This window comes from Malaclemys terrapin, chromosome 3, assembly GCF_027887155.1.
Source record: "Malaclemys terrapin pileata isolate rMalTer1 chromosome 3, rMalTer1.hap1, whole genome shotgun sequence".
NCBI classification, from domain to species: domain Eukaryota; kingdom Metazoa; phylum Chordata; order Testudines; family Emydidae; genus Malaclemys; species Malaclemys terrapin.
In genome coordinates this window covers 69,044,239-69,062,967 of record NC_071507.1, presented here as the reverse complement: position 1 = coordinate 69,062,967, position 18,729 = coordinate 69,044,239, and the positions used below count along the sequence as shown (strand labels likewise).

Genomic DNA, 18,729 nt, shown 5'->3' with positions numbered 1-18,729 from the left:
AAACCTGACCTTAAAAACCCCTAAGGAAGGAGATTCCACCACCTCCCTAGGTAACCCGTTCCAGTGCTTCACCACCCTCCTAGTGAAAAAGTTTTTCCTAATATCCAACCTAAACCTCCCCCACTACAATTTGAGACCATTACTCCTTGTTCTGTCATCTGCTACCACTGAGAACAGTCTAGATCCATCCTGAAAGGGGGTTCCAAAGAGGTAGTTGAAAGCAGCTATCAAATCCCCCCTCATTCTTCTCTTCTGCAGACTAAACAATCCCAGTTCCCTCAGCCTCTCCTCATAAGGCGTGTGCTCCAGCCCCCTAATCATTTTTGTTGCCCTCCGCTGGACTCTTTCCAATTTTTCCACATCCTTTTTGTAGTGTGGGGCCCAAAACTGGACATACTACTCCAGATGGGGCCTCACGAATGTCAAATACAGGGGAATGATCATGTCCCTCAATCTGTTTGCAATGCCCCTACTTATACAGCCCAAAATGTTGTTAGCCTTCTTGGCAACAGGGCACACTGTTGACTCATATCCAGCTTCTCATCCACTGTAACCCCTACATCATTTTCTGCAGAACTGCTGCCTAGCCATTCGGTCCCTAGTCTGTAGCAGTGCATGGGATTCTTCCGTCCTAAGTGCAGGACTTTGCACTTGTCCTTGTTGAACCTCATCAGATTTCTTTTGGCCCAATCCTCTAACTTGTCTAAATCCCTCTGTATCCTATCCCTACCCTCCAGCATATCTACCACTCCTCCCAGTTTAGTGTCCTCTGCAAACTTGCTGAGGGTGCAGGCCACACCATCCTCCAGATCATTAATAAAGATATCGAACAAAACCGGCCCCAGGACCGACCCTTGGGGCACTCCGCTTGATACCACTCTGAACTAGACATGGAGCCATTGATCACGACCCACTGAGCCCGACGATCTAGCCAGCTTTCTGTCCACCTTACAGTCCATTCATCCAGCCCATACTACTTTAACTTGCTGGCAAGAATACTGTGGGAGACCATATCAAAAGCTTTGCTAAAGTCAAGAAATAAGGATTCTACTTTTGATGTAAATAATTTCACAATAAAAGTGAGGGGACATGTAATCTGTATGGATCATAGACACACTGAGATTGAAATGAGGGACATTTGAGAGATATGGTTATAAATTGGCTTGCCAGTATTAAATTTTTGTTAGTAAATGTCAATAAACATTGATTTCAATGTAATAGCAAATTTTTTTAAGTACATCAGAAGCAGGAAGCCTGCTAAACAACCAGTGGGATCACTGGACGATCGAGGTGCTAAAGGAGCACTCAAGGACGATAAGGCCATTGCGGAGAAACTAAATGAATTCTTTGCATCGGTCTTCACGGCTGAGGATGTGAGGGAGATTCCCAAACCTGAGCCATCCTTTTTAGGTGACAGATCTGAGGAACTGTCCCAGATTGAGGTAGCATTAGAGGAGGTTTTGGAACAAATTGATAAATTAAACAGCAATAAGTCACCAGCTTCTGTACCAGATGACTGGAGGATAGCTAATGTGACACCAATTTTTAAAAAGGGCTCCAGAGGTGATCCTGGCAATTACAGGCCTGTAAGCCTGACTTCAGTACCGGGCAAACTGGTTAAAACTATAATAAAGAACAATATTGTCAGATATATAGGTGAACATAATTCGGTTTTAGTAAAGGGAAATCATGCCTCACCAATCTACTAGGATTCTTTGAGGGGGGGTCAACAAACATGTGGTCCAAAAGGATCCAGTGGATGTAGTGTACTTAGATTTTCAGAAAGCCTTTGACAAGGTCCCTCATCAAAGGCTCTTATGCAAGGTAAGCTGCCACGGGATAAGAGGGAAGGTGCTCTCATGGATTGGTAACTGGTTAAAAGATAGGAAACAAGGGGTAGGTATATAAATGGTCAGTTTTCAGAATGGAGAGAGGTAAATGGTGGTGTCCCCCAGGGGTCTGTTCTGGGACCAGTCCTATTCAACATTTCATAAATGATATGGAAAAAGGGTAAACAGTGAGGTGGCAAAATTTGCAGATAATACAAAATTACTAAAGATAGTTAAGACCCAGGTAGACTGAGAAGAGCTACAAAAGGATCTCTCAAAACTGGGTGACAGGGCAACAAAATGGCAGATGAAAGTTAAAGTAATGCACATTGGAAAACATAATCCCAACTATACATATAATATGATAGGATCTAAATTAACCATTACCAACTCAAGAAAGAGACCTTGGAGTCATTGTGGATAGTTCTCTGAAAACATCCACTCAATGTGCAGCGGCAGTCAAAAAAGCTAACAGAATGCTGGGAATAATTAAGAAAGGGATAGATAATAGGACAGAAAATATTGTATTGCCTCTATATAAATCCATGGCATGCCCACATCTTGAATACTGTATGCAGACGTGGTCACCCCATCTCAAAAAAGATATATTGAAATTGGAAAAGGTTCAGAAAAGGACAACAAAAATGATTAGGGGTATGGAACGGCTTCCGTATGAGAAGAGATTAATAAGACTGGAACTTTTCAGCTTGGAAAAGAGACGGCTAAGGGGAGATATGATTGAGGTCTATAAAATCATGACTGGTGTAGAGAAAGTAGATAAGGAAGTGTTTTTTACTACTTCTCATAACACAAGAACTAGGGGTCACCAAATGAAATTAATAGGCAGCAGGTTTAAAACAAATAAAAGGAAGTATTTTTTTACACAACGCACAGTCAATCTGTGAAACTCCTTGCCAGAGGATGTTGTGAAGGCCAAGACTTTAACAGGGTTAAAAAAAAAAAAAACCCAGATAAATTCATGGAGGATAGGTCCATTAGCCAGGATGGGCAGGAATGGTGTCCCTAGCCTCTGTTTGCAGGAAGCTGGGAATGAGCGACTGGGGATGGATCACTTGATGATTACCTGTTCTGTTCATTCCCTCTGGGGCACCTGGCACTGGCCACTGTCGAAAGACAGGATACTGATCTAGATGGATCTTTGGTCTGACCCAGTAGGGCCGTTCTTATGTTCTTAAGGTACACACACAAACCAATGAAAAAATATTTCCATCCATAATAACTGATGTTTACAAATAGGCAAATCATTGATTTAATATTTAATTTGTATATTTTGACACATGATGTTGACAATTTGTGCTTCAACTGTAATAAATATTTAACTTTTTGAATCTGAATGTTTACCGTTATTAAATAATTACTGTCAGACACTCCCTATTGTTTGTCCCCTCCCTAATTTCCCATATCTGTGATCATTTACATTGATAAAAATCAGGGGGAACTGCTTAAAATTAAACATCGATCTCTGATAAAAATTATTTAAAAAAACAATCCATTTCTGCCAAGCCTACACATAAATCTCATCCTCCCCTTACCACTGCTCTTCCTCTCACCCAGTGTCACTGCCATGCCGTCCCTTCTTGCGTTATGACTGGCCAATAGCACAACTCAGCACGGCAGTGCCCTTCCCTGCCTGCCCCGCTTGCTCTGCCGAGCCCGCCTGGCGCTAGATACAAACTCCTAATGTCCAAAAACCGGGCTACAGGCGCGCACCGGCGGGGAGCAGGGCTCTGAGCTGCACCCCGCCCTGGAGCTAGGGTGGCGCGGAGTGGGGTGCGAAGGGGCCGGGAGGGGGGTCCTGTGCCACACACGTGGCCAGTGGCCGTGAGGGCTGCACAGGACGGGAGCCGGGCTTCGCGGTGGTCTAGGGGTCTGCAAGGCGTGGCGTGGCGTGGGCGCCCCGGGCTGGCCCCACGCAGGGCAGGCTCCGCCGGACGCGGCTCGGGCAGGGGCAGGGGCGGGTGGGTGTGTTTGCGGGGAAGCCCTCCCAGCGCGGGGAGGGGCAGCGGGCGGGGACGCGTGCAGGCGGGAAGGGCGGGTGGGGGCTGCCGGAGGACCCGGCCCCGCTCGGTACCTGCGCAGGCAGCGCTCGCACACGCCGCCCAGTCGCTGCTTGGTGACGGTGCAGGCGAAGGGTTCGGCTCGGTACAGCAGCTCGCCGGGCCGCGCCCGCTTCAGAGCGCGGAGGCCGCTGCCCCTGCCCGGGCTGGGGAACTTCTCCAGCCTCCCTGGCTCCATGTCCCGCGCCGCAACCCCTTTCGGATCCCACGTGATCCGGCCCCGGTAGCCGCCGGAGCCATCTTTAGTGAGGGCAGAGACCCGCTCCCCCCATGCCGTCACCTGCCTCCCTCCTGGGGCCTAGCAGCGAGAAAAGCCCCGCCCTGCGGCGGGTTGGCAATGGGGGCCGAGGGCGAGGAGAGCCCCAGCCCGCCTCAAGGCTGCTGCCCCTGCCTGAGGGGGAGGCCTGGACTCTTCCCGGCCCCAGGGATGAAAGGAAGGGGCAGGTCTCCCTGCGCCCCAGGCAGCTAGCACGGGGCTGGTGTCCCTGTCCACGTCCCCCACTGCCCTGACAGAAAGCCCCCGAGGGCTAGGGTGCAGGGAGTGAGCATCCCTGCGCTGTGGTACCTGTACCTAGTGGCAGGGTTACCACCTGGCTGGTATTTGACCAGGGTGGCCATTTTTTATGGATTTGCCAGTTGCCAGAAAAATAAACTGCTGGGTTGTTGTTGATTTTTAACCTAGGGTTAAAGATTTGCATTATTGTCACAATACACTGGGATATCTAATGTTAAAAGTGTCTGTGTCTCCACATATTCCCACTTCCGCAGTAGAAGTGATAATAGATCAAAACTGTTGAAAATACAACAACTGCCTGCCCACCCACATACAAGTGCCCCGGTGGGAGGGTTGAGTCACATGAGAGTGAGGGGACATGTGATGTTATCAATCTTACCTATGTGTTATCTGGCTACAGGGCTGGCCTTATTGATGGGCCACCCAAGTGACCAACCAGGGCACCATGGTCAGGGGGATGCCATGCAGGAGTGCCGAACTGCACGCTGCTGGCTGGTAGAGGAACACCACAAACTTGCAGAGGCAATGCGGGGGTGGGAGGGCAGATTTCTCCCTGCTTCCCCATGGAGGAACATGGGGGCAGGGGAGAGGGTTGCCAGTGGTGATGGACAGATACTGCTCACACACACCCAACATTCCTCTGTGTCCCTCCCCACTAGGAGGACTGTGAGGGGGGGAGCGAGGAACAATACCAAGAGGTCTGTGCACCCAGGTAACTTTCCCCACCTGGGCTGTGCTGTGAGGCGAGCATCAGGAGCTGCTACTCTCTGCCCTTCCCTTATGCAGCCTAGTTAGGGAAAGTGACATGGATGAAGGCAGGGCCGGCGGTCGCCTAGGGCGCTACAATTTGGGGGGCAGCAACCGAGGCAGTATTTCAGCAGTGGGACCTTCCGCCGCCTCTGTGGGAGGAGGCATTTCGGAGCGGGACCTTCCGCTGCCTACGGCGGCAGAAAAGCTGGTGGCACTCCTGGATGAAGGGAGCCATTTTCCCTAAGACCAGCCCTATCTCTCTAGATACTATAAGTGGCTGTTGAAGGGGAGGGCCAGGTGCAGAGCTCCCTTGTGGTTGGGGTTGTGGCAGGCTTGCTATATGGGGGATGTTGCTGTTTTTTTTGCATTTCAAAAGGTGGTTACCCTAACCCATGTGGGAACTGAGGCTATAGAACCGGTTGGGCAGTGATGGTGGCAGGTATTTGCCATCAGCGCCTGCTGCCCAGCAGCACCTCTGGGCCTGGCCTAGGGGCAGCACTTCTCAGGTTCATCTCAGCAGATGGAAGGCCTCACCAGGGAGGAACCAGTGCTGGGTTTCACCGACTGAGGAAATGGGACCTACGATGACATGCCTTCAGTCCATCACAGATCTCCAGAGCCTGCAACTAGTCTGTCCATGGCAGGAGACAAAATGTGAGGCTCAGTGGTAGGGCTGGCCACAGTATTGGGGGAACCTGCTCTCCTCATGTTTGATCTACACAGCAGTTGTAGCTACCCCCCCCCCCTCACGTATTTTTCCTGCTGATCATCTGATACCAGTCTTGAATAGGGACACAGATCTGGCCCAATAATCTACCTTTATCTTGTATTTCCTCCACACGGCCCTGCAGAGTTGATGCTGTTGCCTCTCATTGTTCTCAGATTTAAAAAAAAAAAAAAAACCACACACACTCTTTTCTTGCCTTGAAAAGCAGTACCACCCATGTGCTGCTCACAGGTGAATGTCTTTCACCTTTTTCAGGTAATCTTGCACTATATGGGTTGAATGGGTTTGGAGCTGGCATAGCTGTAATTGGCTAGCCCTAGATTCAGGGCTAACCAACATCCCCATCTCTTGCTGGTCATTTCAGTGGCCTCTCTTATAGGTTATTAATTAGTATAACAAAAAAATTCCTTTCTCCCTTTTTTCCCCCCTCTGTTACATTGAACATTCTGACTACACTCTGCCTTATTTGCTCAGAAGCCCACCACATTATTCCCAGCCACCCTAACCTAAATGCTAGTGAGGCAATTGAATTCCCTTTTCCTCTTCTGAGTTCCTATTTAACTCTTAAGTAATTAATTCTAATAATTTGCATTTCTAGAGCATCTCCAGGTGCTTTCACACATATTAATGAATTGGCCTCATGTACTTTTCTTTTTCTCTCCATTCATTGCATAGGGACCCTAGGCACCTAACATGAGTGTGATAGACCTCAGTGTTTCTCTAGGGGCCTAAAAGTTAGCTGTTGAGATGCTGAGCATCAACACTTAAGTCCCTTTGTGGATCCAGGCTGTAGTAGCTGGAAGATCAGTTGGGGAGGTGGGGCAAGGGAGGAGAGTGTTTACTGGCCCCTTCAGATGACAAAGCCTATAGAGATGTGCCTTAATTCTTGCCTCTCAGTCAGTCACAGTACATCTGGCATACAAGTAAGTACCTTGTCAGAAAATAGGTCAGTGTACCACAGCACTAGATGGGGGGAAATGATTACACATTTCATAGTGGTACAGAGCTTTTTTTTTTTTTTTTTTTTTTTTAAAAAAAAAAAAAAAAAAACAAAACACACCTCCATTAACACATTGCACTACGAGAAAACAGAAGTCTAAACCTGAGTTTGGGGCTCCATTATTCTAGAAACTATACAAATCCATTGTAAGAGATACACAGGTATTGAACTCTGAGGCAGAGTGTAATATTTTAACAAACATGGAATGACTGGGTCTGACTATTGTCCAGTCAGGTTCATCTAGAAAGAGGATTGTGTGTGTTGCACTCACCTGAAATCCAGGACCGCCCAGAGGATTCAAGGGGCCTGGGGCAAAGCAATTTTGGGGGCCCCTTACATAAAAAAGGGGCAATACTGTAGAATACTATATTCTCGTGGGGGCCCCTGTAAGGCCCAGGGCCTGAGACAAATTGCCCCACTTGCCCCCTGGGCAGCACTGCTGAAATCTCCCAAAGCAGGCCATTTTATTAACAAGTTCAGTTCCTGATCCTTTCGGGGCTATCATAGTGATCTGGTGAACATATGTTTAGATTAAAATAGAGGACAAGAGATTGTGTGGGTGGTGGACAGTTTCCATGAGGAAGGCAACTCTTGTATAATGATGGTAGTGAAAGCCACCAATTAGCAGTTTGGGGTTTTGCAGAGCAATGGCAGCCAATTAGAACATTCTATTGAAGTAGTCAAGTAAATGGGGAAGGAGAAGCAGGGAGCCAGAAGGACAAAGTAATGGCCCATGAGAAAGGGCCAAAGCCTGTGAGATGCAGAGTGCTCCTGTGTGGTTCTGAGTGTTGTCTGTTTACAGTAAGTAATGAGAGTTGGCTGAGCTCACTCATCTCTTTGGTCCCTCTTTCCTCAGTGGTTCCCCTCAGTGTACCAGTAGGGGGAATCCACATGCCGTTCTATAGCAAATGAGAGTAGTGTGCTTCTGCTGAAACAATCCTAACACCCAGAAAAAACTTCTGGTCAATTGCTTTTTCATTTCTAACACCTTTTTGTTTGCAGTAACAGTTTAGTATTTTCATCTTCAATTACTTAACTTTCAACTGCAATATACTGTTATAAGGTAAATCCATTGTATTTGCATTCAGTAATCAGACACTCCTATTTGATCACATACCAAAAAAGAAAAAAAGTATTAATTATGGCTGTAGTACATAAATCATGAAATTGGTCATGATGATAGGACATTCTTTAGCACTTTCTCTCAGGATAAAAATGAGATGGAAACAAAATTACCTGTGAGGTCACCTAGCCATGCTCTCTTGGCAGCTGCAGGATTATGCTCCACAGTATTTTTATTTTTTAAATAATAGTCTTAAAATGACTGAAGCAATGTGACTTTGAAATAGTATTAGTAACTATGACTAATATATATTTACATAATTCAGACAAGATATTATGTAGGACTGAATGAGAAGGAACTAAAGAATCATCCATTAATCCACATCCAGCCCACAGTAACTTTGAACAAAGTAATTAGCATCATAAAAATATAAAGACAGGCCCTATTGGGTCAGACCAACGGTCCATCTAGCCAAGTATCCAGTCCTCTGATAGTGGACAGTGCCAAATGCTTTAGAAGGAATGAACAGAACAGGGCAATTTTGAGTGATCTATCCTGGTCATCCAATCTTAGCTTCCGACAATCAGAGGTTTAGGGACACATGGAGCACAGGATTGTGTCCTTAACTATCTTGGCTAATAGATGCACCTATCCTCCCTAAACTTACCTAATTCTTTTTTGAAAGCAATTATACTTTTGGCCTTCACAACATCCCCAAGCAGTGAGTTCCATAGGTTGACTGTGCATTGAGAGAGGTACTTCTTTTTGTTGGTTTTAAACTTGATGCCTATTAAGTTCATAGGATGGCCCTGGTTCTTTGTTATGTATCCTTCAAATAACATATTTCCCGTTCCCTTTCTCCACAACATTCATGATTTTATAGACTTAGTCATGTCTTCTCTAAAAGGGAGAAAATTATCAAAGGAACAAGCCCAGTCTCATTTCTCCTTATATGGAAGCTGTTCCATATCCCTAACCATTTTTGTTTTCCTCCTCTCTACCATTTGCAAATTATATCTTTTTGCTATGGGGCAAACAGAATGGTATGCAGTAGTCAAGGTGTGGGAGTACCATGAATTTATGTAGTGCAGGGGTAGGCAACCTATGGCACGTGTGCCAAAGGTGGCAGGTGAGCTGATTTTCAGTGGCACTCACACTGCCTGGGTCCTGGCCACCAGTCTGGGGGGCGCTGCACTTTAATTTAGTTTTAAATGAAGCTTCTTAAACATTTAAAAAAAACTTATTTACTTTACACACAACAATAGTTTAGTTATATTATAGACTTAAAAAAGGAGACCTTCTAAAAACATTAAAATGTATTGCTGGCACACGAAACCTTAAATTAGAGTGAATAAATGAAGACTCGGCACACCACTTCTGAAAGGTTGCTGACCCCTGATATAGTGTCATTATGATATTTTCTGTTTTACCTGTCCCTTTTCCTAACATTGTTAGCTTTTTTGACTGCTCCTGCACAATGAGCAGATATTTTCAGAGAACTATCCACAATGACTCCAAAAATCTCATTCTTGAGTGGTAACAGCTAATTTAGAACTCATCAGTTTGTTGCCAGCACAGAGTGCCCGAGGCAAAGCAACAGCGGGGTTCGTTGCCTGGTGTGCTTCGTGCCAATAAACACACCAGGGGGAGAAGCAAACAAAGTTTATTTGGGATCCCAAAGCAGTGCTAGGAGACTGGCACGTCTCAGATCAAGCACACTAACAAACAGTTTTTCTTCTTTTATACATTTTGCAGTTAAGCCTCACCCCCCCCCTTTCCCCTCTAGCCCTCTCTTTCTCCCCCCCCCCCCATTCCTCCCTCTACCCCTCCCGTCCCTGGTAACATTTACTAAGCAAATAGCAAGTACATTTAAGCAGTTAAGTCATTCTTAGCAGCTATAAGCCTAGCTTGTTAGTAACTTCTTTCAACAGTTATCTTGTCCTTTTTCCCTTCAGCCAGAAGCATGCAGGCCTCATTATTACCGCTTGAGTAGGGGGTTGCACACAGATAACTGGTTGCTTACATATTCCAATTGCACCTGGCTTTTGAGGTTGATTAGAGTTTAAACATGGAAGGATAGAGTTTGGTTCACTTAGGCCTAGTGCAGGAAGGCTTCATTGACACTTAGTGGCCTTCCACCCTCCCAAGTTACCTAAGGTGATGCCTAGTGATGTCAACAAGTTTATATATGGAGTTAGGATTATTTTTTCCAATATGTATTACTTTGCACTTAGCAACATTGAATTTCATCAGCTATTTTGTCAACCAGTTTTATGAGATCCCTTTATAAAACTCTTCACGGTCAGTTTTGGACTTAACTATGTTGAGTAATTTTGTATTGCCTGCAAACTTTGCCACCTCACTAGTCACCCCCTTGTCCAGATCATTTATTAATTTGTTGACTAGCATAGGTACCAGGGGGACCCTACTATTTACATCTTTTTCCTTTCTGAAAGGCTTACCATTTATTCCTATCCTTTGTTTCCTATTGTTTAACTAGTTACTGATCCATGAGAGGATCTTCTATCTTATCCCATGACTGCTTACTTTGCTTAAGTGCTTTTAGTGAGGGATCTTGTCAAAGACTTTCTGAAAGTCCAAGTACAATATATAAAGTGGGTCACCTTTGTCACCCCCACAATAGCCTGCCTAGATAAGTAACTCAATCCTCAATTTGTCTGTTTGGTAGGAGAAAAGGGGGGGCATCCCTAGAAGACTTGCTAAAGTTTTACTAGGGGTTTTCCTCTGGCCTTTGGGAAAACTCCCTAGAACAAACTAATTCTATTAGTCCTTGGAAGGACATGGATACAGTCCTCCGCTTAAAAGGATTGACACTCAGGTAGTAATCTTTGAAAAACAAAAGTAAATTTTATTTGACACAGTATCTTAATACAATACATCTAAAACATCATAAATGCTTTCAAAAAGGAATACATTAAAAAGAAAGTTTCCTTAGCACATATATACATTAAAGTACTCCAACATTGCAATAGTATACAATGGGAAATAGCTTTAAGTAGTTACATTCTATGTGTGATTGTCAATAACATGCAGGATACGGACCACAAGTTTTTATTTAAACTAACACACACACTCACACTCTCTCCTTCCCCCCCTTATGTAGGAGTCATTATACTTACTTCTCTGTAGTCTTCTGTCCCTCTAGTCAACAGGTGCTTCTGCTCTAACTACTTTATCTTTAATTTTCTTTTTTCAGTGATGTCAGCTCTTATCATTCAGCTTTTAATGATTCTCCCAATGTTGCTCATTCACACTGCCACTATGACAGCACTAACTACTACTCACAGTTGCTCAGCTCCGGCCTGATATACAGATTTTTAGCCTATTCTGATTGGTTCTTTCTTCAATCTTTATCATTAACATACCCATCCTCCAATCATCTTTAAGCTTCCCCTGAACAGACCAATCTCAGATTCTAAACTCATCTGTCAATCAAAGCAGGACCTGATTGTAAACCTGAGCCATGCTCAACTGACCCCTCCCTTCAGATTTTGGAGGGGCCTTTATCTCACCTCAGCCTGCCTATTTGGTATTGGCCAAATTGCTCCAAGATCACCATTTTAGTTTCTCTGGCTGTGATTCCCTGCATCCACCATCTTGTTATCCCTGGCTGAAATTGCTCAAGACCCTTTTTATTAATTATTAAACCCTTATAACTATAAACAGTTACATATTTATATGCATCTCAACATTATGATTCACTGTCACCACTCCATTTTTACTCATTTAAAGAAGTTTAATTTCAATCTTTCGCTCGCTTCAGCTAGTGGCGGCAGGGTAATGTTCTTAATGCTGTACTCCTGACAAAGGATAGAGCAGCTGGAAAATCACTTGTATCATGTTGACACTTTCAAAGAATTCTAATAGATTGGTGAAGCATGATTTCCCTTTACAAAAGCCATGTTGATTCTTCCCCAACATATCATATTAATCTATGTGTCTGATAATTGTTCTCTATTGGGTTGCCAATCTCCTCCAGGAATTAAAGATTAATCTTTAATGAATGGTTATGTCATGTGATAAAACCTCCAGGAATACATCCAACTGAAATTGGCAATCCTAGTTCTCTACCAAAATTTCAATCAGTTTGCCTGGTACTGAAATGAGACTTACCAACCTGTAATTGCCAGGATTGCCTCTGGAGCCTTTTTAAAGAAGCAGAATTACATTAGCTATCCTCCAGCCATCTTGTAGAGAGGATAATTTAAGCAATAGGCTACAGAACACAGTTAATAGTTTTGCAATTTCATATTTGAGTTCCTTCAGAACTCTTGGTTGAATACCATCTGCACCTGGTGATTTATTACTGTTTAATTTATCATTTTTTTCCAACACTTTTTCTAATGACACCTCAATCTGGGACAGTTCCTCAGATCTGTCACTTAAAAACAATGTTTTTGATGTGGGAATCTCCTTCACATCCTCTACAGTGAAGACCGATGCAAAGAATTAATTTATCTTCTCTGCAATGCCCTTGTCTTCCTTGATTGCTTTCTTTAGCATCTCAATCATCCAGTGGCCCCACTGATTGTTTCACAGGCTTCCTGCTTCTGATGTACTTAAAAAAAATTTGCTGTTAATTTTTGTGTCAGCTGTTCTGTGGCATATGTGAAATGAGTTGATGGTCTCAGTCAAATTCCTAATAGACAAATATACTTGACAAAATCTAATACACTTACAGGCAGCCTTAATTCATTAGCAAGGCAAAGGAAGAGTGAACTTCCATCTCACTCCTAGAGATATCCCTCCAGAAAAAGACTGAGGCACAATACAGGGAAACTTGCACTGCTACTGTCTGTGCTGTACCCAGAGCAGACCTTAGCATTGCAAAAACATTTTCTTCCCTTTTCCAGAATGTAAAATATCCTGTCCACTATGTTCACACCATTGTTTACTGGGCAGACTGGGGAAGAAAAGTGGCCTTACCATTTCAAGCTTTGCCTATGAAGTTAGTGCCTATGCTAGCAGCAACTTGGGTGACACATTCCCCACTGCCACAAATTGGTCTTGGGTTTCCTCAGAAACAGAGAGACTCATGGCCAGAAGTCTCAATGGCCAACCCTAGCCAACTCTAGGGGGGGCCACAAATAAACTTTGATATTTAGGAATATGACAAACATTTTGCCCTTGCAATTGGTTTAAATTCTCAAGAAATGAATAGCAACTCTTCCTACCCTGATGCCCCCTCTCCCCCCCAAATGAGACTATCCTGAACATTTCTAGGTCTTCAAAATCTGGGAAGAACACCTCTAAAGTTGGCTTTGGCTCTACGTGTCCTGTGGCTCGGGGACTTCTGTGTCTAGAGCTATCCAATCCATCCAGCACCTTACACAAGCATTAAGCACCTATCCTCCTTAGGCTCCTTTGAAAATCTTAGCCTGAATTCACTTTTTAAAAAAGCAGCACATATGTATACCAATATGGCTGCGTATTTTTATATTTATTCATTTTAACATTTGATTGTCTTTTTATAGTAGGTTTGGTTTGATTAGTCTCTGTAGCTATTTTGATATGATTGAGTCATCGGCTTGCCTGACCATGTTGATTGCTTTATTTACTTGGCAGTTTGTTAGACAATTTGTTCTTTATGATATAAACCTTGTAAACTATGGCATTGTAATTCACAGCAGGAATATTCCTTATTACTGTTGGGCTGAATTTAGGATTGTTAAGGGTGCATTATTAAGTCAGTCATACCTAGCTGATGTATGTGCCTTCCTCAATAGAGTACATTATTCTAGATCAGTGGTTCTCAACCTAATTACCATTGTGGGCCACACATGCGGCCCACAATGTGTTATGTGGGCCGCATCCAATGCTACCTATATGGCCCTAAGAATGTCACATGGGCTGCAGTTCTGTGCTGATTGGGCCACAAGTGGCCCACAGGTTGAGAACCAATGTTCCATATGAATGCCAAAAGTGAAGTATTCCAGAGCAACAGCAGACATAGCCTTCACAGTTCATAAAAAAGATAATGGGCGAAATTCTGCTGTCAGATAGACATGTGCAACTCCCATTGTAGCCAGTAGGATTTACATGTGCATCGCCTGGGGGCAGAATTTGGGCAAATGCATTGTGGATTAGTACATACAACATTTATCGCTGAAGACTTGGGTTAGGTCACAAATAAATTAGTTTGGTAGTTTAATCCTAGTCCTCCATTGCCAACCTCACAAAACAATAACATAATTTGGAGTGATTTTGCAATACTGTCAAGTATTAGGGGGTAGCCGTGTTAGTCTGTATCCACAAAAACAACAAGGAGTCCGGTGGCACCTTAAAGACTGAAGATCCATGCATCTGAAGAAGTGAGGTTTTTTACCCATGAAAGCTTATGCCCAAATAAATCTGTTAGTCTTTAAGGTGCCACCAGACTCCTTGTTGTTTCTGCAATACTAGCAGCCTGCTCAGGTGAGATGGAGATTGCAATAGGCCAGCTATTCCAATCCAATATGAGAAACATTTGGAGACATGCAGATAGCATTTCCCAGCTCCTGCCTGCATTGTCAGACTCATTCAATGCTTGTTACCTTTCCATTGTTTTGCAATGTACAAAAAGATGTTTATAGTTAATAAAATTGAGCCAATCAAATATCGCTCACTTCAGAAACCCCCCCAGACACAATGAAAAATACCAAAAATACTATTTTTCTATCAGTCCATATGCCTCAGTATTCCTACTTCTCCCCATAGCACACACAAAACTTTTCTAAACTACTGCAATCTTCCTTTGAAGGTCACAAATACACCTGTTCCTTGAGATCCTTGAAATACTTTTTTTAAATATTAGAAAAAAATTGCTTATTTAAAAAGTATTTTTACTGCAGTCATTCCCATTTTATAAAAGCAGTAAAACATTCCAAGACACATGGTACTTCTTCGTCTTTTCAAAGCAAAATAGACTTAGGGCTGGTCCACACTGGGGCGGGGGATCGATGTAGGAAACGCAACTTCAGCTACGAGAATAGCATAGCTGAAGTCGACGTTTCCTAGATCGAACTAAGTTTACTTACTGTGGGTCCACGCGGCGCAGGCAAGCTTCCTCGTTGAAAGTGCTTCCTCCTCTCGGCGAGCAGGAATTCCGCAGTCGACGGGGGAGCGCTTCTGGGATCGATTTATTGCGTCCAGATGAGATGCGATAAATCGATCCCAGAAGATCGATCTCTACCCGCTGAATCGGGCAGGTAGTGTGGACCTACCCTTAGATTTAACTTTCTGTTGCGGTGCTTGAACTCAGTAATGTCCCATTCCTACTTGTGAGTAAATCACTTTCAGTTAGGGTGACCAGATAGCAAGTGTGAAAAATCGGGACAGGAGGTGGGGGTATATATAAGAAAAAGCTCCAAATATCAGGACTGTCCCTATAAATTGGGACATCTGGTCACCCTACTTTTAGTACCAATACACAATGACCTGTTGCTGACAACCACTTCCAGCAGTAGGGTTAGACTCTGCTCCTACAAATGCTTATGCATGTTACTGTATTTTATTTTAAACATGCAAGCAATTCCATTCACTTCAGTTAAATATACGTGCATAAATGTTTGCAGCATCAGGGACTTAACTTCCAAGCATAGATGGGAGTTTTGTGAACGAATGCACTGTCATCAATTATTGCATACCTGTCTCTTTCTGCAGTTGATGTTGGTCCACTAGGTTGAAGTGAATGATTCTTATGTGTATATTTGAAAAAAGCAGCCAGAGGACTTTGAAGCCTAGTACGGACTTATAATAATCTCTCATACAGATTACTTTAGACAGACATTACATGCTGACCTTTTACATGATTAGTTTTATAATTGACTTTTGTTCTTCTGTCCCATTCCTGTCTCAGAACCATGTGGTATAACTTTCTTTGGAGGGCAGAAATAAACTTAGTCAAGCAGGGCCGGCTTTAGGAAGTGCGGGGCCCAATTCGAACAGTTTCGACGGGGCCCCAGCAGGGATGACTAAAAAAAAAGCCACTTAAAAAGAACCCTTTCATTTCTTCCATGTATTATTTACTTTCCATGACTATATAAACAATAACAAAATTATATATTAATTAGCTGATTTTCACTTTCATATTAGGAAAATAATTCATGTTTTGATAGTTGTACAACTGATTTTCTTCAATAATGTTTATTTTATTAAAATTTATAAAATATTTCCTTATTAATATAAAATTGTGCCCTCCTCCCCCCCCCCCCAGCGCCTCCCGGCCCACAGAAACAAATTCTGCTTCCCCAGTGCCGCCCCGCCGAAACAGCTGTGGGCCAAAAAGGAAGAAAAGGAAGGTTTGGGGGTGGGGGGTGACATAGGGTGACCAGATCACAGCAGTAAAATAGGACCCGACCCCTCCCCGCTCGGCCCCACCATCACACCCCTCTTCACCCCCTAGCCCCCCGCTGGCTTGCTGTGTCCCTCCTAGTCAGTCGCCCACCCACCACTTGCCTCCTTTCACCTTCTCCCTCCCCTGCCAGAAACCCCTATGCCCGCCCCTAGAACCCCTGCTGGCTCACTGCTTGCCTCTTTGCCCACCCGCCGCTTGCCCACCCGCTCGCAGCTCGCCCCCCCACCCAAGTATAAAGCCTCATTCAAAGACCCAGGGGTCACTTTATTACTGCACACAGCAGTCAATCAGTGCAGTTGAAGATAAATCTCTGCATTATACATTTTTGTATAACTTTTATATGACTTTGTATTGAACCTTGGTAATGTTATAGCTGGCCCCTAAGGTAGTATAATTAAGGTAAAAGAAAAATGTCTTTTTGCTAGAAGTAGAATAAGTTCTTCCCCCACTTTGTAATCAATTGACCTTTTGAATGAATGAGGTGTGAATGAGGAAGGTGTGGAAGGCAGGCACTTCCAGACAGCTGCAACCCTTGGAGAGGGGCTGGGAGCCAGCCAAGGAGAGCTTTGCCCAGGGCTGAGTGGGACAGAGTTTGGGTGCAGGCTCCGGGCTGGGGCACGGTGTGGGGTGCAGGATGGGTGGAGGGGTGCAGGCTCTGGGAGGGAGTGCGGAGGGGTGGGTTCAGGCTCTGGGACAGAGTTTGGGAGCCTGAGAGGGGGTGGTGGGTGCTGGGGGGGGAGGGGACTGCCATCACATGTGGCTTCCTTCCTCCCCTGCTGCCCCTCACCATAGCCTCGGTGGGGGATGGGGCTGCCCCTTGCCCAGTGTTTGCAGGAGTGGTGGCTGGGGGGAAACCCAGTCAAACTCTGGTTTTACTCTTTCATTGATGGGTCACTTTAAGCCCCTTCCTGCCTCTCAACCCCCTTTTCTACTGGGCTTGTTTGATCTTTTCGGTGGAGCCAGATGAAAACCACAAACCCCAGCGAGAGCAACACGCTGGAAGACTAGACTGAACCCACCACCCACCCAGTCTAGTCCATCCCAGAGCCCAGGACTGAGGGCAAATGTCCCCCCTGGGCCACCTGCTTCTACTCCTGGCCTCTCCCAGCGTCGCCAGCGATTCTGTGTGGCTGCATTGGGTGGGATTTCAACCAGACCCCCCCCCCCCCGCTAAATTCACCCGTTTTGCGACCACTCTGCACCTTCCTTCCTTGCCCTAGAGCTGCTGGATGGCTAGAAGGCTGATCTGGGCGTTTGATTGATCTGGAATATTATCGTGCCCCCCCCCCCCCAAAAAAAAAACTTAATGTCCACACAGCTTTGGGGGGGGGGGCTATTCCTCCCCCCCCAAAGCCGGTCTATTTTATTGTTGCAGGGCAAAGGAAGGAGCCAGAGTTTAATGGAAATATTCAGCCCCTACAGCGGTCTTGCAGCAGGGGAAGCAGAGTTGATGGGAAGGGAACTGGTTTGGATAGGAGCCCCCATCCCCCTCCTTTGCAAAATAATTTGGGGAAGGAAATCAGATCACTCTGTGCCTCGGTTTCCCCTCTCTCGGGGAAGGGGAGATAAAAGTCTCAGCCTGACGTGTTGCAGACCTTTCGCATTCTCCCCTCTTGATGTATTTGATTTCCTCCTCCAAACCCCCCTCTCTCTCTCACCTGGAATTCACAGCACTAAGTACTGGCTTGGGGCTTTCTTCCTGGGTTTATTGGGTTTGATCCAGAGTTTAGTTTTGAAACAGACACAGGCACAAACTCACCCTCAAACAGCAACACCACCAAAAACCACAAAACCAACCTAATATTACACACCTAGGGGGACTCACAGGGTCAAACACTCACCGACTGAAGCCCCAGCAGCTGCTCAGGTGAGTGAGGTCCACACTGCAGAGATTCCTGTCTCCCAGTGGACAGGAAGCCCCCTCAGCGTCTCCTCCAGGTGAGTGCTGGGGGGAGGGGAGGGGAAGGCTGCAAAGCACATGTGCCTTCTCCCCCCTCCCGACCTGCAACAGCCGCTGCCTCAGCTCTAACCCTCTGCAGGCCAGCGCAGCGTCTCTGGTTTCCTAGCAGCAACAGCTGCTACTTCCGGAAGAGCTTTGTTTCAGGCAGAGACGCTGCCCGATCTGCGCGGGGCCCTCTCAGGCGCGGGGCCCAATTCGGGGAAATCAGCCAAATCGGCCTAAAGCCGGCTCTGTAGTCAAGATTAATATAACTTCTTAGCTATCAGCCAAGAGGTGTAACTGCTTTATTGCTGACTCATTTCCTGGAGATAATTACAATGAGGTGTAAATCATCTCCCATCATTGCAGACATGAGTCAAGTATGTTACAGGGCATTATTATTTTTTATTTCTTCCAGACAATATTCCTGAAAGGAAGAGTTTTAATTTTAGTAACACTGATTGTGTGGGTGT

General features: G+C 45.0%; 1 protein-coding gene across 2 annotated transcripts in view; it reads right to left on the bottom strand.

The window, feature by feature from the left end:
- Nucleotides 1-18,279, bottom strand: part of SMYD3 (SET and MYND domain containing 3) — a 657,806-nt gene extending 639,527 nt beyond the window's left edge. Inside the window, exon 1 of one of the 2 annotated variants that reach the window (XM_054023872.1) lies at nucleotides 18,159-18,279. Coding sequence is in view for 1 of the 2 variants with exons in the window: in XM_054023870.1 (XP_053879845.1) it covers nucleotides 3,922-4,085 (164 nt within the window). In the remaining variant the exon portion in view is untranslated. Of the gene's footprint in view, nucleotides 1-3,921; nucleotides 4,165-18,158 lie in introns of those variants that run through there. The other variant, XM_054023870.1, reaches the window with a different exon arrangement.
- Between the last annotated feature and the right edge of the window lie 450 nt (nucleotides 18,280-18,729).